At 44.9% G+C, this 23,732-nt stretch overlaps 1 protein-coding gene across 1 annotated transcript in view; it reads right to left on the bottom strand.

The window, feature by feature from the left end:
- The window catches only part of BLMH (bleomycin hydrolase), a 57,430-nt gene extending 34,107 nt beyond the window's left edge, over positions 1-23,323 (bottom strand). Inside the window, exons 1-6 of the mRNA XM_066599588.1 lie at positions 23,176-23,323; positions 13,753-13,950; positions 11,680-11,789; positions 8,429-8,570; positions 7,804-7,892; positions 6,073-6,165 (exon numbers count right to left, since the gene is read on the bottom strand). Of these exons, the coding sequence (XP_066455685.1) occupies positions 6,073-6,165; positions 7,804-7,892; positions 8,429-8,570; positions 11,680-11,789; positions 13,753-13,950; positions 23,176-23,185 (642 nt within the window). The 5' untranslated portion in view covers positions 23,186-23,323. The remainder of the gene's footprint in view (positions 1-6,072; positions 6,166-7,803; positions 7,893-8,428; positions 8,571-11,679; positions 11,790-13,752; positions 13,951-23,175) is intronic.
- Positions 23,324-23,732: the final 409 nt, after the last annotated feature.

The raw sequence follows: 23,732 nt of genomic DNA, 5'->3' as shown, positions 1-23,732 counted from the left end.
AGATGGCAGGGGACTGCGGCAGCCTCCAGGTAAGCCGTTTCAGCCCCCAAAGCGATTCGATCGCTGAGGGGAGCTGAAACGCTCACCCTTCTTGCGCCACCATTCACTTTCATTCAGTCGCCAATATTAGTTAGATATCGTTGATTGGATGACTGGGGACTGCAATCCGCAGCCCTCAGTGTGTGCTTCAGACTCTTACCTACCTCTGTCTGGAAATTATTCTAGTGAGTGCAAATAATGTTTGATGTGGAACAAGGCAGGAAAATATCATGGAGTGAACCATGGTAACGTTTAACGAGGAACAGTCATGTCCTCATTAGAGATGAGCAAGCGTCCCCACTAAGGCAAATTACTCGAGCGAGTACTGCCATTTTCGAGTACATGCCCACTCGTGCCAAGAGATTCGGGGGCCAGCGGGGGTGAGCGGTGAGTTGCGGGAGTGAGCATGGGGGAGCGGAGGGGGGTGAGAGAGAGATCTCCCCCCCCCCGTTCCCCCCCTCCCCGTTCCTCTCCCCCCCCCCCCCCCCACACACACACACCGGCCCCCGAATCTTTTGGGACGAGCGGGCATGTACTCGAAAATGGCAATACTCGCTCGAGTAATTTGCCTTAGCAAGTACGCTCGCTCATCTCTAGTCCTCATGTTAGTATTGCCTGCTGCATAGCTTTGCATCTGCGGCCACACTGACTCCAAAGAGGTCTCTCTTTTGAATTCATCCCTGTTCTCCTGTACAGGCTCTTAAGATTTGGCTCCTGGTACTGTGCATTTGTCAAGTGGGCGGTCCTCACTGCTCACTGTCAATCTACTCTGCTGTCACTCATTGGCACTGGACGTTGGGAACTACCCACCTAACACATTCACTTTTATTGCACTGAGAGCCAAATCTAATTGGATCAGTATAAAACACAAGAAAGACATAATTGAAATCAGTGGGGCGGCAGCTCCAAAGCTATGCAGCCGGCCCTGCGAATATGATAGGTTGTTCAGTTACAAACTGACATTTTAGAATTAGGCCCAAATGAGTTAAAACAATAAAACAAACAGTGTTTATCCATCCACAGCCTTGTTGAGCCAGCTCTGCAGCCCCGCGATTCTCCCGGAGTGTGCTTACATCAGAAGTCAGGTGACCATGGAGTCACCGCCCATTCTCCTGTCATCAACGCTCAGATCCTGGGCGCCATGATGCCTAGAGTTCAGAACAGTGACGCTGCAACATCCGATTGTCAATTTATAACCGGACAACCCCCCTAATTCGTACCTTCACTGCATAAAAGCATCAACTCCTTATAAAAATAGCTGATAGAAGCTGCTGAAAAATGTAATATTAAAGGAGTTGTCTAGTTGTAAACTACTGATGGCCTATCCTCAGGAAAGGCCACCAATAGTAACGTGGCAGGGGTCGCCGTTTGGAACCCTCATCGATCAACTGTTTGCCAGGCTGGTGTATTTGTGCACTGAACTGATTTCTGCAGGAAGCAGACAGCACCGTTCTAACTTTACTGGCCTGGCTTGGTATTGCAGGCCAAATTCTCATTGAAATGAATGGGAACTTTGCCTATAACACCAATCCTGGCCACTGCAGCGGGAATAGAGCTGTCTGCTAAGAATAGGCGTATACTAAGAATAGGCCATCGAAAGTTTACAACTGGACAACACTTTTAAGGACAGTGTCTATATACTGTAGCTTTAACTTTGCAAATCTTTTCAGCTTCACAATGGAACTCAATACTATGATCACATCTGTTTAAGACTAAAACCAGATGTTTCTAGATGTAACATGGGCTAAATTAAAAACATTCTCCATCAAATATAAAAATGTAATCTGGACTCTACACTATAACAGCATTACAATGGGTGAAGTTGTCTAGTACTCCAATGAGGCATAGCATATGACTGCATCATATGGGCAAAGGTGACTGTACACCCCCTGCAGCCGTAATCATTCCAGCTCTTATAATAGCCTGCTTGCACACAAATAGGATTGTTACATCAGGAGTCAAAATACATTTTGAGAACCTGTCGCCTCCAAACAGCACCATGATCTAAGTTATCAATATGCACTATGTTGACAAAAGTATTGGGACACACATAGAAGATGATGAAATTCACAGTTTTCAATACGCTGTTGGGCCGCCTTCGACCTCAATGACTGCATTAACCCTCCAAGGCATCTCCCTCACCAAATTCCAATACATGTGTGGATGTAGAAAATAGGTAAAAAAAGAAGTAAAGCGACCCCGATGTAAAAAGGTCTGAAATTGGAGCTTGCTAGCAGGGATAAGATGGAGAAGTCTAGTTTGTTGTTTTGGAAGGTGCAGCCCACCTTACGAAACGTTATACCCCCATAGTAAACATATGAAATCGCAGACAAAGAAGGAAAATACTTTCTTTTGGAGGTGTGAATATGACGCAAACTTTAGACAAAAATAACTATAATATATATTTGCCAAAAAGATCTTAGTTTATTGATAAAAAAATTTTTTTAAAATGTGTTTCGAGGTATATTAACCTCTTCTTCAGTACTCGTTAGGGATACACTTCCCTGACAGTGTCTCTTAGAAAAAATTATGTTGGCACTTGAGAGGGTCAGACAGTGATGGGTGTGTTGGGCACGTACAGATACAATGTTCGAGTTCGTCCCAAAGATACTCAATAGGAATGAGATCTGGACTTTGGGCTGGCCAAAAGAAATTTGCAGACATGCTCCTCAAACCAAGCCACAACACTGCCTGCTGTATGACATGGTGCTCGGTCATTTTGGTAGAGACACGGAGCTGGACCAAAGTGCTGCCATATGGTATTATCCAAAATGTCTCTGTACCCATTGGGGTGGACTTCACTATAACCAATGGCCCTAGTCCTTTCCAGCAGAAACACCCCCACGCCATAACAGAACCTCCTCCAAACTTCACTGTTAGGATGATGCAGTCGTATGGAACTGTTTGCCAAGCGACCATCACGCCCAAGTGTGGCCATCCAATCGGAAGATGGTGTATGGCGGTTCAGCTCTCCACAACACTTGCTTCCACTTATTTACAGTCTACAAATGACGCTCTAAGCACCATCGCAGACACCTATGTGCAGTCACTGCTGTGATATTGGGCTTGGGTGCTGCCACTCATCCACATTAACCCTTCACATGCAGTTGCCTATGGATGATTCTGGTACTAATGGTTGTTCCATGGGTGTGAGACCTCCTGATGAAACGTTTCGGCAGACAATATGCATGATGTCTTCCCAGCTCGTACAAGGCCTTGTTGTCCACGTTCTGTCATTTTACAAGATCTCCCCTAACGAGGCTGTATCACACACACACCAGATGGTTTCATTTATGGATAACATTGCTAATAGTTGACTTTGGAAGTCCAAAGGTTCTGCGATGTCCTGTACTGGTTGGCTGCTCAGGTGACATCCCAAGACCATAAGCCATTGAAAGTCTGTCAACTCTACACCTTGTGGCATTTTGATAGTTTATGTACTTGGATATGCCTGTGTGATACTCTCCTTCTATCTAATGCTCACTCATCTGATGTGCATATCCCCTTCACCTGACCGCACAGGATAGGTGGGTGGGCATCCCAGCGGATGGGTGGGTGGGCGTCCCAACATAGTGTTTGTCTAAGATCTGTGCGTATCTTGTTTGGGGGGGCAGAAGAAAAATTGTTCTAAATGAAAGTGATACCAAAGTTTGAGGAGAAATGTACAGATACCTACACAGCATTGTTAGACATGCGATCCTCCGTGTAAGAGAGAACAACATAAGGTCTTCTACTTAAAGTCTCAGTTAAAGGGAATATTACAGGATTGAAAATTTACTAAAGTTAACAGCTTCCAGCTTAAACTTACAAGCATTTCCAATGGCTTAGCTGTTATATCAGCATAATCTTAGAGGAAAAAGCCCCTCGCTCTAAAAAAAAAGTTTTTGCAAAGATTTCTACTGCTATACTGCCCTCTTGTGGTTGTGATAGTTAATCAAAACATTGGTTAAGAGGTGAATAGTAAGTGCACTCAATAATATTGTAATATACCATACCTGTATATTCTTACTAGGCTTACCCTGATATGGAGCTCCAATATCCTCTGTTAGTCCTCAGCCTTATACACAAGAATTCTACTGAATATGGATTTCTACTGCTCCTATTAACTTCCAAACTATGGGTGAAACAGTGCAAACTGGGGTTTCGGCATAATGTAGCAGAGAAATGGAGCTGCAATTGCCCTCTTGTGGTGACAATAGTTAACACATATGGTTGCAATCAAAATTATTCAACTCCTGTTGCAAATTAAAGTTTGCTTATTTTGCCAAATGTACAAACTTTCAGCTGTTTGCAAAAAAAACCCAAACAAACAAGAACTTAATTAGCTCAACACAACTAATGTAATGAGTGGTTTCTCCAAATTCCACACAAAATGCCACTTCTAATAACTACTGCAGTCTGAAAATAAGTCAATCTCCTGAATAGAATCCTCACAAGAGCACAGAACTATAAATAAGATGTTGGTCTCAAGCACACCTGATGCCACTAATCATTGCTCTATTAGTTGTATGAGGTGTGCTTGGACAGATGTCACAGCTCATAGGGTTTGGGGGCCCATTCAGATAAGCATAAGACTTTATTCACTTCTTGATTTTACACAATATTTGCTGGAAAAATCTCCTAACTTAGGCCTCATGTCCACGGGGAAAATCAGGCCCTCTACGGATTCTCCATGGAGAATCCGTAGCGGGTCTCTCCTGCCCCGCGGACATGAGGGCTGAAAATAAGAATAAACTTACCCGCAGGGTTCGTGCGTGTCTTCTCTTCTTCGCGGACGGATCGTCTTTCTTCGGCCGGCGTATGTGCTTGGCACGTCGGCGGTGTGCCGCATGCATGCGCTGGGCACATCCGCCGGGCCGAAGAAAGAAGATCCGGCCGCAAAGAAGGGAAGATCTGCACGGTCTGCTGCGGGTAAGTTTATTCTTATTTTAAGTCTCCCGCGGATACAGACGTCTTCCATAGGCTTCAATAGAAGCCTGCAGGAGCCGTCCCCGCGGGAGACCCGCACGAAAATGGAGCATGTCCATTTTTTTTCATGGTCCATATTTTTTTTTATTCACTTTTATTGACCATCCGCGGGTATTTATCTACCCGCGGGTGGTCAATGCATCCCTATGGGGTGCGGATTCGCGTGCGGGTGAAGAGTTAAAATCCGCGCGGATTTTAATTCTTCTTTTCCCCATGGATATAAGGCCTAATACAATGAAAGTCCCCTGGTGCCACCTGACTCCTAGAGTGACGTTACATCGTGAGGTTTTCTTGTCAGACTTTTTTTGTGGGTTGGTTTTCCATTGCCATCCCCAGTCATCTGGGTACTCATTTTACCGACCTCGGTAGGATGGAAGGCTGAGTCCTCAACCTTGAGCCTGAACCAAGCGGGGATTGAACTCGCAACCTTCAGGTCGTGAGTGAGAGCCTAGGACTGCATTTCTGCAGCCGTAGCACTCTATGCCACACGGGGCTCAAAGAACAGACTCCCACTTACAAATCCATGGGGTGGATAGTGGCCCGCTGTGACTGTCACCTGAGAGCGCACATACATTTGGAGCTGGCTCTGTGTAAAATGAGCTTACTGAATATGGATTCAAGACTGCAGCAGATAGCCGTTTTGAAATGTTTGTTCACTCCGTCATCTGATCATGTGAAGTTACCACTGATCATCCAAAACCAATGAGCTTGTCAGGTGATCGCATCGCTTTAGGCAGCCCTAATAATCATTGTTGTTGGCAGCACCTTATTCTGTAGAAGCATGGTTGTGCTGCCGACAACAATGGAAGCATATGGGCCTGAACAATCGCAATAACAATAGTAAATCATGGTGCTAATTGCTCCATGTAAATGAAGCTAAACGAGTTTCAAAAATGTTGCTGTAATTGCCAACAATCTGTAATATCAAGGAAACAATGCAGATAGGAAAAAACTGATGCTAATGGAGGAGCCGAGCCAGAGCGGACTCTAGTGGGTTGTGCTAACCACGACCCGAGAGAGAAACAGCTTCATATCATAGAGAGCTTGCCGGAATATTGCACTCACCTCTTCTATCATTGTGTCCAACTCTGTGGAGATTTCATCCTTAGTGCAGTCACTGGACACCATGTTTCTCAGTCTTAGACAATATTCCCTCATCTACACAAAACAGAAATCCAATATATTTCTAAAAATATGGTATAAAATTGTATTTCAGCTTCTATACCTACATAATCATAAATTAACAACTGGGTGTTACCATTTACTCATCAGTAGGGTGCATCCCTGTCAGTACTGTTTAGACATTGTCACAGTGTCTATGGACAAACACTATTGACAGGGGGAATAGTAACACCCAGGATTTAATGTTTGCAGGAGGAATAACAGAGGGAACAGTACAATGCAAAATTCTCAGAAGAAATGCTGCAGAATTGTTATCTCACGGGGAAAACAAGTATTTACTACCACAGACAGCTGACAGTTCTCCTCTTTAACTCCGTCACCCTCTGTGACATGCATGTACGTCACAGAGGTGCGGGTAGAGTATAAGGCAAGCTCAGGAGCTGAGCTCAATACATACCCGGCGGGTGCCAGCTCTATGAAACAGCTGATACCCACCACAAATGGCAGAGCAAGCTCTAACCATGACTTTTTGACAGCTTACATGTCTTTGCCAATGGTGACTGTGGGTATATAGTCAGCCAGAAGACCTCTCCTTTTTACCCCTAAGTGCAGCTGCAGAGTGCCAATGGTTGCCATGGCAGCTCTGGGTCTAGTGATGGCTCCCAAGGCCTGCCATGGGTTCAAGCGTATTCTGCAATATACTGCAAAATACAGGTATTGCCGTATATTGTGGAAGAGATCAAGCAATCATAAGTTCACGTTTTAAAAATATTTTTTTAAAAATTAGAAAAAAAAATGTAAACATTTAAAACAAAATAACAACTTTTCCCATTTTTCCAACTTAAAATTTAAACAATAAAAGATAAGTATCGCATTCTTTATCCAGCATGGTGAATGCCGTCGGAAAAAGAAAAAGGCAAAGTCAGAATTGCCTTATTTAATCACCTTGTCTCCCCCCAAAAAATTGAATGAAAAGATTAGAAAATTGCATGTACCCAAAAATGGTAACAATACAAACTACACTTCACCCTGCAGAAATCAAGTTCTCACACAGCCCCATCAACAGAAAAGTAAGAAGTTATGAGGCTCTAAATATGACAAATGAAAGCATTATTAGTTTTTTTTATTTGATATTTTTTAAAAACAAAAGGGTTTTCATTTTAAAAAAAGTAGTGCAACATAAAAAATACGTATATGGTCACATGGTATTGTCGCAGTCGTACTTGTTGAAGGTAACGTGTCATTTTTACTGCATCATGAGCACCATAAAAGCATCTCCTCCCCCTTGCGAAAAATGGCACAGTTGTATTTTTTTTTCTTTTCCTCCACTTAAAAATATTTACATGTTTTTCAGTATGTTATATGGTACATTAGATGGTACCATTAAAAAATATAACTTGTCCTGCAAAAAACAAGCCCTTAGAAGGCTATTCCTACAAAAAAAAAGAAACATTTATGGCTTTTGTAAAGCGAGAATGAAAAAAACAAATGAATACCTAAAAACTGGCTGGTAGTTAAGGGGTTAGGGACCAGAGTGAAAGAAATAACAGCTCTGGTATGTAAAAGACCTTCGTTGTAACATTTTGGCTAATTATGAAGTTTCTTTGGAGTTTCACTTTGAATTAGGGATACATTATTGAAGAAAAAAAGAGGCACATAAAATAGTCTGTTTACCTTGTGATTCAATATGTCGTTCATTCTACGAGTTGCTTCCGACGTGTGGGATTCTGGGAAACATTTTTTGGGGATAACACCATATTTTCCTACAAGAGTTCAAATGGACAAACAAAGAGATTTTGGTTATTGGTCCACTTTAGAGATGAGCGAGCCTACTCGCTAAGGCAAACTACTCGAGCGAGTAGTGCCTTATGCGAGTACCTGCCCGCTCGTCTCTAAAGATTCGGGTGCCGGCGGGGGGCGGGGAAAGCAGGGAGGAACGGGGAGGGAGATCTCTCTCCCCCCTGCTCACTCCCGCAACTCACCGCTCTCTCCCGCCAGCACCAGAATCTTTAGAGACAAGCGGGCAGGTACTCACATAAGGCACTACTCGCTCGAGTAGTTTGCCTTAACGAGTACGCTCGCTCATCTCTAGTCCACTCTTCACAATCAGACTGACAGATGTCATACAATTCTATCCCCTAAATGAAACGATGATGGGAAATATCTATTTTTTATCAAAACTCATAAGTCCCAGAGTATAATACATTAAAGGAGTGTACCAGAAAAATTACTTTTCCCCTATCTACAGGAGCAAATTTAGAAAAGTAAGCAGCGCCTCCTTCCTTCTGTAAATCCTTACCGATCAGATTGACAAGCATGTCCCACTGGCCTCCATCATTGCTGGGGTTGGAAAGTAGAAACTGCATAAGCCTTCCATCGATGGGTTCCTTCTGACGCGCCGTTTCAACAAAAGCATTTAGGAAATAATTGCAGCGTTCTACCTGTGGAGACCACAGATTATGCTGTTAAAGAGTCCTAAGGGTGACCCATAGGCGAAAATGGGAGATTTTCACAAACACTTGTGTGTAGTACACTATCCTACCAAAAGTAATTGGACATCTGAGCAAGAATCAGAAGTAGTATTTATTTCCATATACAGTAGTAATACATAGTGGGGCTCCTTTTGACCTAATGACACTGGATATCCTCCATAGCATACTTACTACTAACGTCCGATACACTTCAGAGGACATTTCTCTCCATTCATAATGCAAATGTTTGGGGAGTTCTCTCTGTTCTTATTTCCTGACCTGACGTTTCAGTTCATCCTTAAGATGTTCAGTAGGGTTCAGGTTCGAACTCTGTGCAGCCAGTCCAATCGTGAAACGTCCATCTCCTCAAACTAAAGTAACACAGTGTTGGATTTGTGACAAGGCACATTGTCTAGTTGGAAGTATTACTGATTATTTCCAGAGTATTACCACATTGTCAGCAGCACATTATTGTCTAGAATGTCAAGATATGCCTCCATGTTCATGGTTCCTGCCACTACAACCAACAGACCGAAACCATGCCACCTAAAACATCCCCAGACCATAATGGAACCTCTGCTGTACTTAACTCTTGTCACAACACAGTCGGACAAAAGACGTTCCCCAGGCTCCTCCACACCCAGGTACAGCCATCTGACTTGAAGATGAAGTAGTAGAATTCATCACTCCATAGAATGTTCTTCCATTGCTCAACTGTCCTTTCATCACTGTAGACAGGCCGATGTATCTATTTGAGAAAACTCGCCAGATGTTTGCAGGATGAATGGAGGGAAATACTGGCTGAAGTATATCAGACGTTAGTAGAAAGTATGCCACAGAGTATCCAATGTCATTAGAGCCAAAGGAACCCTACTATGTATTAAAGGGGTTTTGTCAGTTAAAAAAAAAATAATAATAATAATAATACTTACTAGAGTTGAGCGAACATACTCTGCCAAGCTTGATGCTCGTTACTCGAACGAGCATCAAGCCGTGTTCGACCCCGCCCCAGTTTTTGGCTCCTCCCCGCTGTGACGTGCCTGTTTTGGCCCCTGCCCGCCGCAGCGCGCGTCATTGGCAAATTTTTTGGCTGGCTGGCGATAGAGAGAACGAACCTAGGAAAAAAAAGCTCGGCACCCGGCGTCCCACATACAAAAATGCTCGAGTCTCCCATTGTAGTCAATGGGGTTCGTTACTCGAGTAGAGCTCTCGAATTTTACGAAAAGCTCGACTCGAATAACGCGGACCCGAGCATTTGGGTGCTCGCTCATCTCTAATACTTACCTATTTCTCCCCTGTCAGTCTTCTTACTGATCTTCTCCTTGCTGATCTTCTCCAGTCCCCCATGTCACCTCACTGCAAGCAGGCCGGATCCTCTTCTTCTTTGTTATGGAGCGTCTATTCTCTGCATTCTTCTTCCGGCAGGTCAGTGTAGGTTACGTCACTAGTGACGTAACATTCATTGCCTAGGAAGGAATGCCAATCTATTGCTGAGACTGAGCATGCGCGCTGTTTCACCACGAGAGTTCATATACTATTGCAGAGAGAGAGGGCGCATGCGCAGTCTCTGCAATAGCTCGCCACTCCCTGGTAGGATATGAACGCTATGAATTGCCCTGCAGGAAGGAGACTGCAGAGAATGGACGCTTCGTCAACAGAAGCAGAAGAATCAGCCAGCCGCAGGTGAGATGACCCAGGGGGACTGCATGAGACAGGAGAAGATCGGCAGGGAGAAGATACGGTAAGAAGACTGACGGGGGAGGAATAGGTAAGTATAAAATGTTTGTTTTCTAATGACAGACCCCCTTTAACCCTTTCCAATCCACTGTCTGACGTCTGAAGGCTGTATAGCTCCGATGTTGGAAGACGTCCGTTGGGGTTCTCTTACTGTATATTGCCAGCCTCTCTGCTGTCGGAGCCTATCCAACATGTCACCTCATGCAGTACTGGCTTTAGCCAGCAGATAGCACCATTGTATAATGGCAGAAAAAGAGTAAGCCCCCTAGGAAAACCAGGATACAAATTGGATTGGAAAGGGTTAACATATGTAAATAAATATTACTTTTGATCCTTACTCAGGTGTCCAATTACTTTGTTCTTAAGATAGGCGGGACCCTCATCAACCACGCTTTTATGGCATATCCTGTGCATATGCCATAAAAGTCCACATGGGAATACCCCTTTAAGCAAGATGCACATTACGATATCTAGTCAATAAGTATTTTTCTGACTAATTTGTTTCTACTTTACTTGGACTTTTGACACTTGATGAAAGTCTTTCCAAAAGCAGCTGTTTCTGTTAATACAATACTGGGGATAGCCGGTGGGCAGGGGCATTGTCCAACAGTTCATGACAAGACATCTGGAACTATGGACCTTTCAGGGAGTCACTTATATCACCGGAGGCAATGTTGCATTATAAGAACTGATAGTATGTCAACAAATCAGCGTTGCAGGCGTAGAAACTAAATCTCCCACACATACAATAAATCCTTGATTCGCACAACATTAGGGAAATCGCAGAGCTGATGGTGTAGAATGATTCGCTACTATGTAAATGCATATAAAAGTGAAAAGAATACATACATTCTACGAAGAACTGGACAGGGAACTTTATATATCAACTCTTCAGAAAAAAATTGGAATGCATATAATCTGTAAAGGGGCTTACTGGGAACTAAATTGCACAGGCTCAAAATGTATACTTATCTACTCCAACAGCTTTCCATCCAGCGCTGGGGCCAGGTTCCCACAACTAGGAGCCCGGAAGAAGCCATTGGGTGCTTATGTGCCCGCTCAGCCAATCACAGGTTTCAATGGCCGTGGAAGAATCATAGCTGAGGCCTGTGATTGCCTGAGTAGTCATGTGCGGGGTTCTTCCGGGTTCTGATCAGTGGGGATAGGGGCTCCAGCACTGGACATGGGGTACTGCTGGACAAGGTAAGTATGCATCTTTTTCTTTATTTTATACCCTTTTAAACATGTACGTTTTTTTTTAATCTCACAAAACTTTTTTTTGCTAGAAAACATGACTATGGTAACACATTCTGTTTGTTTTTTGCTTCCATGGTTAACATACCTTATCCCAGAAAAACAGATACGACTGACTAAATTCAAATTCTTCAAGATTAAATTTCTTTACAAAAGGTAATCTCATGACGTTCAGACAGGAGAATATCCAGCACCTTCCTGAAAGATCACACAGATAGAGAAGATATTGTGTTATACTGTTGGGAATTACTAACCAGTATGGTTTAAAGGTACAAAGGTGCACAAAACCCACTTTCTCTCAGCAAAAATCCCTTTAGAAGGGATAGGATAGGTCATCAATATCTGATCTGTGGAGGTCCGCTGCTTGGGATCTCTTCTGATCAGCTGTTTAAAGACACCGCAGCACTGTAGCCTCTTGAATGTATGGTGCAGTGCCATACATTTCATAATGGCTGTGCCTGGTATAGCAGGCCAATCCCATTGATTTTAATGGGACCAAGTTGCTCTCAGGTTCTGTAACGAATGAACGTGACATCAATGGCCTGAAGAGAGGCTGCAGTGCTCATCTGTACACCTTGGCCTCTTCAAACATCTGATTGGGGATAGTCCCGAGTGGTAGACCCTCTCTAATCAGATATTGATGAACTATCCTAATACTGAAATCCTGGAAAACTCATTTAAAGTGGCTATCAGTTCCTTCTTTCATTTATTATGTGTCAGTAAACCAGATGCAGTGATTACACTGTCGCATAGTCAGAAGTACAGACATACAGTAATGTGCAAAACATTTAGGCAGGTGTGGAAAAAAATGATGCAAAGTAAGCAGCAGCAGGACAACCCCAAATTTACAGCCAATATCACTAACAGCTATCTGCAGTATAAAGAAGAACAGGGGGGTCCTAGAAGTGATGATATGGCCCCCATAGAGCCCTGATCTCAACATTGAGTCTATCTGGGATTATAACAAGCCTACATCCACAGAACATCTCTGCTTAGTTCTCCAACATGTTCTTTCAAAAACTGTGTGCAATCTGTGTACCTAGGAGAATTGATGCTGTTTTGAAGTCAAAGGGCGGTCACATAAAAATATTAATTTGGCGGTCAATATATACAATATTGATTTGATTTAGATTTCTCTTTTGATTATTGACTTTGCATTTTAGGCTGCTTCCACAAGGGCTACAAAATCGCGTGATTTTGTAGCAATGCGACAGTGCTACAAGACGCATGTATGTGAAGCCCATGGTTTCCAATGGGTTCTTTCACATGAGCCGTGTTTTGTAGCTTGCGACATTGCTGGAATACAAAATCATGGCATGCTCTATACAGCCACGATTTGCGATGTTTTGTAGATCATGTTTCCCAATAGAGCTGTTGCATCGTGTTTTCGTGCGGTGCGATGCAACTTTTACAGTAGGAAATCCTACTGTAAAAGCCCTAAAATAAGACCTAGCTGCAATAAAAAAAAACAAAACAGATACATCACCTAACAGTTGCTGCCGAACTTCTCTGCAGCTCCCCGGCACTTGTCTTCAGGCAATTCTTCCTGGTTCGGGGTTTAAAAAAACTTCGCCTCCAGGAAGCACTGCCTCTGATTGGTTCTCGAGTGCCGCGGATCAGCCAATCAGAGGCAGCGCTGGATGAAGCAATCACAGGCATTCATTGAATGGCTGTGATTGCTTCATCGAGCGCTGGCTCTGAATGGCTGAGCGCCACACAGCCCAGCCAATCAGAGGCCGCGCTTCCTGGAGGAGGGGTTTTATCAAACCCCAGACCAGGAAGAATTTCCTAAAGGCAAGTGCCAGAGAGCTGCAGAGAAGTACGGCAGCAGCTATTAGGTGATGTATCTGTTTTTTTGCTTTACTTTATTGTAGCTAGGGCTTATTTTGCAGGTAGGGCTTATATTTCAAGCCCCCTAAAAATTCCGGCAATGAGTGCTAAGTGGACAGAACGGTCAATACCTTAATTCCAAGACCTCTACCATGCGTTAAAATATTACCTTTACAGGACCTATAATTCCTATATTGCAGTCACTGGGAGTGTTCCTGTGACCCATCTGACATATGTATAGAGGAGCAAGACAAAACTTTCCTCACCGTGTGGAAACTTGAGCTCAGCTAGGACAATACAGACCATGTCTCCATCAGCAGAGTTGTCATACCTGAGTTTTTTTGGTTGCTGACAGGTTTGCCCTCGGCAGGAATGGTGTGCTGGAAGACGTGGGCACTGTCCTGGACTGTCTGCCTCTGTAGGCACACCTCCAGCGGATCACTGCATGTCGCCACATTCTGGGCCAGCACAAAGCGGGGCTCAGCCTTCAGCTTTTTTCTGAAAGCAGCTGTTTTATCCAAACTCAAACCTAGCAGAAGCAAATAAATGCAAAAAACATTTTAGAGGAAATAGTACAATCAAGAAGTTACTTTATGATGAAAACCTGACACAATCGACTCTGAATAGTTATTAAGTGGACTTTACAGAGGTCCTCGGGCCAGAGGGTCAGACTGCATACATCTGAAGCCACATCCTTGCTGACTGTATAGATGGTTAACTCTTCCATCTACACCACCGGTTCACCTGCAATGGTTCCTAACACTACTTCTTCTGTCAAGTGGGTGGTCTGCACAGCCAGCGTTCAGATTATATATAATCTGTTATTATATATAGCTATTAATGGGCTTATCTGCAGAATAATTCAGCAATAGTGGGGGGATCAGGTCTTATTGTATCTTGATGCCACCAGGAAGTACTGGTGGAGCCAAGATTGACAAGGAATGGGTGACGCCCCCTGTACGTGATGGGCTGCACAGCTTGCTGGCCTGCAGGTCCTGGCAGCCCACTAAGGAAGGCTTTTTTGAAGCAGCATACAGCAGCCCCTGTTGCATCCACACAGCCCCAGCTTCAAGGCACTTCCCCGGCGGCATGACACAAGCATGTCCCCCTTCCCCCAGATGTTATTTTTTAAATTGTGGGCGGCAGCAAACCCAAGGCAGTCCCCCTCCACCAGATGTGATGTTCACCTCGCGACCTGAAGCAGGGAGCCCACAGTGCAGAGGGGAGACACTGTGAAAGGCGCCTGGCCACAGATGGCAGCACCACAGCTGGGATCCCACTGCGCCGCGGGACAGCAGCAGGAGCGTCTGCCGCGGTGGCACATGCCCAGTAACTGTGCGTGGGGGACTGGGTGTGACGCAGCAGAGAGGCGCCAACCTGCAGGCAGCCGGCAGGCGGAATGCAACACACAGCCACCAGCTGGGACTGAGGCCTCATCCTCCGGGCGGCCGGCATGCATCACAGAGAAGCGGCACAGGACCGAGCAGTGAGAGTCACAGGTGCAGCGTCTCCATTGCTCTTTGCCGACCCTGCAGGCTTAGGGTGAGAGCTAGTTTTCTTTTTAGGCTTAGATTATTAGCTGTAAAGGCTGCCATGTTCCAGCTGCACTCTGCCAGCATTTACAGCTTATAATCTAAGCCAAAGTGAAAAAGGTACCCTCACCCTAAGCCAGCAAGGCCCGCAAAAAGCAATGCACATTCTGCTAGGACCTTCAAGGCTTGACCCTATCAGGAGCTAGGGGTGTGAGAGGGGCGTTCCACCTGTTAAACCCCTAGCTTCCGGTGGCGTCAAGATACATAATACCCAGTGGGGTTCTGCTACCTGGAATCCCTGCTGACCAGCTGTTTTCTGGGCCAGTGTGTTCCTGCACTGAGCTGATTTCTGTGAGAAGCAGATATCTCTGTTTTCACTGCAGTGGCCAGGTTTAGTATTGCAGGCCAAGTTACCACTTAAAGGGGTTGTCCCGCGGCAGCAAGTGGGTCTATACACTTCTGTATGGCCATATTAATGCACTTTGTAATGTACATTGTGCATTAATTATGAGCCATACAGAAGTTATCAAAAGTTATTCACTTACCTGTTCCGTTGCTGGCGTCCTCATCTCCATGGTGCCCGTCTAATTTTCAGCGTCTAATGGCCAAATTAGACGCGCTTGCGCAGTCCGGGTCTTCTCCTTTTCTCAATGGGGCTCCGTGTAGCTCCGCCCCGTCATGTGCCGATTCCAGCCAATCAGGAGGCTGGAATCGGCAATGGACCGCACAGAAGCCCTGTGGTCCACCGAGGGAGAAGATCCCGGCGGCCATCTTCAGCATGTAAGTAAGAAGTCACCGGAGCGCGGGGATTCAGGTAAGCGCTGTGCGGTGTTCTTTTTTAACCCCTGCATCGGGGTTGTCTCGCGCCGAACGGGGGGGGGGGGGGGGGTTGAAAAAAAAAAAAACGTTTCGGCGCGGGACAACCCCTTTAAGAGAATGGACACTTTGCTTGTAATACCAAGTCTGGTCACTGCAGTGGAAAAGAAACTGTCTGCTTCCTTCAAAAATCAGCTCAGTTCGGAAAACAGCTGATCTGCGGTGGTCCTGGGTGGTGGACTCCCACCAATCTAACATTGATGGCCTGTCCTGCTGCAAATCTTTTTTTATAAACAGGAATCTTAAAGATTTGCAGAATAGAAATGAGTGGTAGATGCGGTCATGATCCAATATAGGCTTATCTGTTACAAAAATTGTGTTGCGCAGTGTAATCATTCCGATTCTCGCTGGATCGCAAGAATCCGAACATTATCAGCCTGTGTAAATGGGGCTTTTAGCTGCAGGTCAAAAGGGAGCTATTAAAGGGGCGCTGTCATCACCTTTTAGCCTTATAAACTATCTTACGGGGCTCAAAGGTGAGGGAAGGGGGAGTTTAGGCAGCTGTGTTTGATACTCACCAGGTAAGTGTACACAGGCCCCTGCAGTGTGTTACAGCGAAGTTGGCACGTGCTTGTAGCAACTTTGCGGGGATGCAGCACAGGAACGGGGCACCTGTTTTGTTTTTTCTGCTTACAATGGTTTCCTACGGCCTGACATAGCGTGCAGTAAACTGTATTACATAATACGTTTCCCTCTTCAGAAAACGTACACGTCTTTAACACAAAGAGCTTTTCCTTGTTTCTTCATAAATATACAGAGACTTTTTAAAGCAAAGACGTACGCAAATGTACACAAGCGTGTCACGGATACTCTTTTGATATGAAAATGCATACTGTAAATGTGTTTTTACACTTTTTGTGATATACGTTTTCCTACTTTACACCATAAGGCCGGGCTCACCCAAATGGATCTGAATTGCGGATTCCGCGATCGGCTTCTGTGGTAAAACACGGGCATTGAAAGGCACGTATTTTCTAGTTTTCCTTCACAATCGCGGATATGTATTGCGTATTTCGCGAGCGGAAGAAAAAAATTGCGGCGTGCTCTATTTTACCACAGATGTCGCACGGACGGCTTAACTGATATCAATGGAGGAGTCCGACCCGCAGCCCATACGCAATTAAAATTGCGTATGGGCTGCGGGTAACCGCGTCATCGCCACGTGACGGCACAGGAAATATAAACTAAGTAAATTACCTGTACTAGCATGACCGCCTGTGATCATCCGCAATACAGATTAGTGTCGTACGCAGGGTCAACGGCCGGGCTCACAGACGGAATTTAATGCGAGCCGCCTGCATGCAAAATCCGACCCGCACATGTGAGCCCGGCCTTAATCATATATGTTTAATGGATGCAAAAAGTGCAGTGTGAACACTCACTAATGCTAACCTCACACGGGCGAGCGCGATATTGGGCCGTGAATCACGTTGTGTCCCGCAAAAAAACGATATTCTTGTCTACGCTTTTTTTACAGTGGTTTCCTACGGCCTGCTGTACTGCGCAATGTGCGCTTCCCTCTGGAAACTGTATACGTCTTCAAGGCCGGCTTCACAAGAGCGTATACGTATTTGTCTATGCTCTTTTGCGTGCTCATTTGCGTATTTTACTGTACTTTATGTGCCCTTAAGGCGTGTTCATTTGCGCCCACCGATTTAGGTTGCTAATTAGTCTTCATGCATTCCAGATGAGTTCTTCTTTTTTTACACAATTACGCAGTGTTTGACGCATCGCCTTGCCTTTTGCGCACCCGCTATGGGGACCCGCGGTGTGCAAAAATGCAGAAAAATAAAACATGTCCTGTTTTGTTTTTTTTGTTTTTTGCAACACCGAAACATGCGCACAAAATACAGAAATGTGCACGAACCCTTTGTAATCAATGGGTTCTATTCTCTGCGTATTGCGCGCAAAATACGTCCGTGTGAAGCCGGCCTAAAACAGAGGACGCTTCTTAGAGTTTCCTCCTTTCTTCTTCATAAAAATATCCACGTTTTTTTTAACAAATACTTTTTCTTGAGTGAAAACCTATACTAGAAACGACCGCATGCCCGCATTCGCTTTTACACTTTTCGTGATGTATACGGTTTTATGCTTTACAGTACGTGTTTAACGGATACAGATGACGCCGTGTGCGAACGCTCCCTCGCACGTCACATATAAAGTCCGTAAACAAAGGTGGGAGAATTTAGTGCGGTGTCTCCAGGGTTTTGGCGGTGACTTCCGCGTTCCTCCTGATATACAGTAATGAGTCAGCAGGGAGGAGCGCAGGATCCCCTCAGGCTTCACAGCAGCTGCAGGTGCCTGTGGGGTCGCCATGGCGACACATTTATCTGTGTACATTGGGCTGTACCATGAAGCTGCGACATCTCCTGTCAAGCAGGAAATGTCCCAGGTAGGTATATACAGTATATGTATACAGTACATTATTATACGTGGGGCCTGTGTACTCTGTCATGAAGCCACATATACGGTACATAATTATACATGGGGCCTGTGTACACTGTCATGAAGCGACATATACGGTACATTATTCTACATGGGGCCTGTGTACACTGTCATGAAGCCACATATACAGTACATAATTATACATGGGGCCTGTGTACACTGTCATGAAGCCACACATACAGTACATTATTATACATGGGGCCTGTGTACACTGTCATGATGCCACATATACAGTACATTATTCTACATGGGGTCTGTGTACACTGTCATGAAGCCACATATACAGTACATTATTATACATGGGGCCTGTGTACACTGTCATGAAGCCACATATACAGTACATTATTATACATGGGGCCTGTGTACACTGTCATGAAGCCACATATACGGTACATTATTATACATGGGGCCTGTGTACACTGTCATTAAGCCACATCTATACAGCCCCTATTGGACAAACCATCAGGAGATTTGTCCTCCAATACCACCTGTACGCTGATGACACCCAGCTATACACCTCTTCCCGTGACATCTCTGCACCTTTCCTCCAAAACCTCACCGACTGTCTGTCCGCTGTCTCTAACACCATGTCCTCTCTCAACCTAAAACTAAACCTCTCTAAAACTGACTTACTGGTATTTCCACCCTCCACTAACCGACCTCATCCTGACATCTCCATCTCAGTGTGTGGCGCCACCATAACTCCTAGACAACATGCCCGCTGTCTTGGGGTCATATTTGATTCTGATCTCTCATTTACCCCCTACATCCAATCTCTCACAAGAACATGTCAGCTGCACCTCAAGAACATTGCAAGAATCTGGTCTTTTCTCACTGTGGACAAGTTAAAAACGCTTACTGTTGCCCTCATCCACTCCCGGCTCGATTATTGCAACTCGTTGCTGATCGGCCTCCCCTTCACCAGACTCTACCCTCTCCAATCCATCCTGAATGCGGCAGCCAGGCTCATCTTCCTGTCCAGCCGCTACTCGGACGCCTCTGCCCTGTGCCGGTCACTGCACTGGCTGCCCGTTAAATACAGAATTCAATTTAAACTCGCCACCTTCATCCACAAAGCCCTCCACAGTGCAGCGCCCCCCTATATCGCCTCCCTCATCTCAATCCAACACCCAGCCCGGGTTCTCCGCTCTGCTAACGAAACCAGACCGAGTGCCCCTTTAATTCGAACTTCTCATTCCCGCCTCCAAGACTTCTCCAGAGCAGCACCTGTCCTCTGGAACGCACTACCAAAGGCTACCCGAGCAATCCAGGACTCGCAGAACTTCAGGCGTGCTCTAAAAACGCACCTCTTCAGGGAGGCATACCGAATTCCCTAAACAAACCCCTCTGTACTCCGCCTGATAACATGCTCCCTGACCTACTGACTGCAATCCCTGCTAGCTGTCATAAACCGCTCCTGCAGTCATAGTGTTTCTGCCGTCACACGGCCAAATGTCTGACCATTGTCTGTGTATAGCATCCCTCACTCTCCACCTCGCCATACCGTGCACATCTCCAGCCCCTTTACCTTCTGTATCACCCCATTACTTGTAGTATGTAAGCTCGTTGGAGCAGGACCCGCACCCCTACTGTTTCCATCAATTGATTACTATGTAAAAGGTGGTTCTGTAATTTTTGTATTGTCTTTCTGTATTCCCCCATCTATGTAAGCGCTGCGGAATTTGTTGGCGCTATACAAATAAAGATTATTATTACATATACAGTACATTATTCTACATGGGGTCTGTGTACACTGTCATGAAGCGACATATACAGTACATTATTCTACATGGGGCCTGTGTACACTAGCATGAAGCCACATATACAGTGCATTATTATACATGGGGCCTGTGTACACTGTCATGAAGCCACATATACGGTACATTATTCTACATGGGGCCTGTGTACACTAGCATGAAGCTACATATACAGTACATTACTATACATGGGGGCTGTGTACACTGTCATGAAGCTACATATACAGTACATTATTCTACATGGTGGCCTGTGTACACTAGCATGAAGCCACACATACAGTACATTATTATACATGGGGCCTGTGTACACTAGCATGAAGCCACACATACAGTACATTATTATACATGGGGCCTGTGTACACTGTCATGAAGCTACATATACAGTACATTATTCTACATGGTGGCCTGTGTACACTGTCATGAAGCCACATATACAGTACATTATTATACATGGGGCCTGTGTACACTAGCATGAAGCCACACATACAGTACATTATTATACATGGGGCCTGTGTACACTGTCATGAAGCTACATATACAGTACATTATTCTACATGGTGGCCTGTGTACACTAGCATGAAGCCACACATACAGTACATTATTCTACATGGGGCCTGTGTACACTAGCATGAAGCCACATATACAGTGCATTATTATACATGGGGCCTGTGTACACTGTCATGAAGCCACATATACGGTACATTATTCTACATGGGGCCTGTGTACACTAGCATGAAGCTACATATACAGTACATTACTATACATGGGGGCTGTGTACACTGTCATGAAGCTACATATACAGTACATTATTCTACATGGTGGCCTGTGTACACTAGCATGAAGCCACACATACAGTACATTATTATACATGGGGCCTGTGTACACTAGCATGAAGCCACACATACAGTACATTATTATACATGGGGCCTGTGTACACTGTCATGAAGCTACATATACAGTACATTATTCTACATGGTGGCCTGTGTACACTGTCATGAAGCCACATATACAGTACATTATTATACATGGGGCCTGTGTACACTAGCATGAAGCCACACATACAGTACATTATTATACATGGGGCCTGTGTACACTGTCATGAAGCTACATATACAGTACATTATTCTACATGGTGGCCTGTGTACACTAGCATGAAGCCACACATACAGTACATTATTATACATGGGGCCTGTGTACACTGTCATGAAGCCACACATACAGTACATTATTATACATGGGGCCTGTGTACACTGTCATGAAGCCACATATACGGTACATAATTCTACATGGGGCCTGTGTACATTAGTATGAAGCCACATATACAGTGCATTATTATACATAGGGCCTGTGTACACTGTCATGAAGCCACATATACGGTACATAATTCTACATGGGGCCTGTGTTCACTAGTATGAAGCCACATATACAGTATATTATTATACATGGGGTCTGTGTACACTAGCATGAAGCCACATATACAGTACATTACTATACATGGGGGCTGTGTACACAGTCATGAAGCCACATACACTGTACATTATTCTACATGGGGCCTGTGTACACTAGCATGAAGCCACATATACAGTACATTATTGTACATGGGGGCTGTGTACACTTTCATGAAGCCACATATACAGTACATTATTCTACATGGGGCCTGTGTACACTGTCATGAAGCTACATTATTATACATGGGGCCTGTGTACACTAGCATGAAGCCACATATACAGTACATTATTATACATGGGGCCTGTGTACACTAGCATGAAGCCACATATACAGTACATTATTATACATGGGGCCTGTGTACACTAGCATGAAGCCACATATACAGTACATTATTATACATGGGGCCTGTGTATACTGTCCTGAAGCCACATATACAGTACATTATTATACATGGGGCCTGTGTACACTGTCATGAAGCCACATATACAGTACATTATTATACATGGGGCCTGTGTACACTAGCATGAAGCCATATATACAGTACATTATTATACATGGGGCCTGTGTACACTAGCATGAAGCCACATATACAGTACATTATTATACATGGGGCCTGTGTACACTAGCATGAAGCCACGTATACAGTACATTATTATACATGGGGCCTGTGTACACTAGCATGAAGCCACATATACAGTACATTATTATACATGGGGCCTGTGTATACTGTCCTGAAGCCACATATACAGTACATTATTATACATGGGGCCTGTGTACACTGTCATGAAGCCACATATACAGTACATTATTATACATGGGGCCTGTGTACACTAGCATGAAGCCATATATACAGTACATTATTATACATGGGGCCTGTGTACACTAGCATGAAGCCACATATACAGTACATTATTATACATGTGGCCTGTGTACACTGTCATGAAGCCGCATACACTGTACATTATTATACATGGGGCCTGTGTACACTGTCATGAAGCCACATATACAGTACATTATTATACATGGGGCCTGTGTACACTGTCATGAAGCCACATATACAGTACATTATTATACATGGGGCCTGTGTACACTAGCATGAAGCTACATATACAGTACATTACTATACATGGGGGCTGTGTACACTGTCATGAAGCTACATATACAGTACATTATTCTACATGGTGGCCTGTGTACACTAGCATGAAGCCACATATACAGTACATTATTATACATGGGGCCTGTGTACACTGTCATGAAGCCACATATACAGTACATTATTATACATGGGGCCTGTGTACACTAGCATGAAGCTACATATACAGTACATTATTATACATGGGGCCTGTGTACACTGTCATGAAGCCACATATACAGTACATTATCATACATGGGGCCTGTGTACACTAGCATGAAGCCACATATACAGTACATTATTATACATAGGGCCTGTGAACACTAGCATGAAGCCACACTGTGGCGACAAGCTTCTCCTGCAGCTCTACAGCCAAGATGTGCTGGCCAGAAAACCACTCCCACAGCACAGCACCGCCCACACCAAACCACGCCTCCTGAAATAACGCCCCGCCCATGACTCAGCATCAGCGTCTATGGCCCTAAACATAAGAGAGTCGGCGAGTGAGCGCGCCCATGTTGTGGCCCTGTCCTCTCCGCCGCCGTCTATCCCCCCCGCATTACCTGTGCTCATGGTATCTCCCTGCGTTTATACTAGCGGCGCCGTCCACAGAGCCTTCACTGGAGAGCCGGCAAGTCTCGTTGTCTCGGCGCGGCTTCCGGGGCTGGCGCAGGAAGTGGCCGACACTCGCCGTGCGGAGAATGAATCAGGCTCTACGGGGAGGGCGGCCACGTGATCCTATGCGATAAGTGAAAGGGAAAGTGAAGGGCTTTCTGAGGGATAGGAAGTGGCCGCTAGAGGGCGCTGCGCTCTTGGGCTGCACTGGCCGTTACCGCCGTCCTCGGTACAGGAGGATGTACAGCAGTACCTGCAGTGGGGTGTGGAGGCTGGTCGGTGGCTCCTGGCTGCAGAGTTACCAGCTTCCACCGCCACCACCTTCTTCAGGTAGCTTTAGGCTTTTCACTTGCTTGTAAAAACACTGAATCGCACTGATTTCATACGTAAATAAGTTACGGAAATCTGCCGCTGCGTCACGTTTTTATGGTTATCCGCAGGCCTATACATATATATATATATATACAGCAGATACGCAGGCGTCCTTCACATTTTGCATGTATTT

This window comes from Eleutherodactylus coqui, chromosome 4 (genome assembly GCF_035609145.1).
Source record: "Eleutherodactylus coqui strain aEleCoq1 chromosome 4, aEleCoq1.hap1, whole genome shotgun sequence".
NCBI lineage: Eukaryota > Metazoa > Chordata > Amphibia > Anura > Eleutherodactylidae > Eleutherodactylus > Eleutherodactylus coqui.
This window is presented reverse-complemented; position numbering and strand designations above follow the sequence as displayed.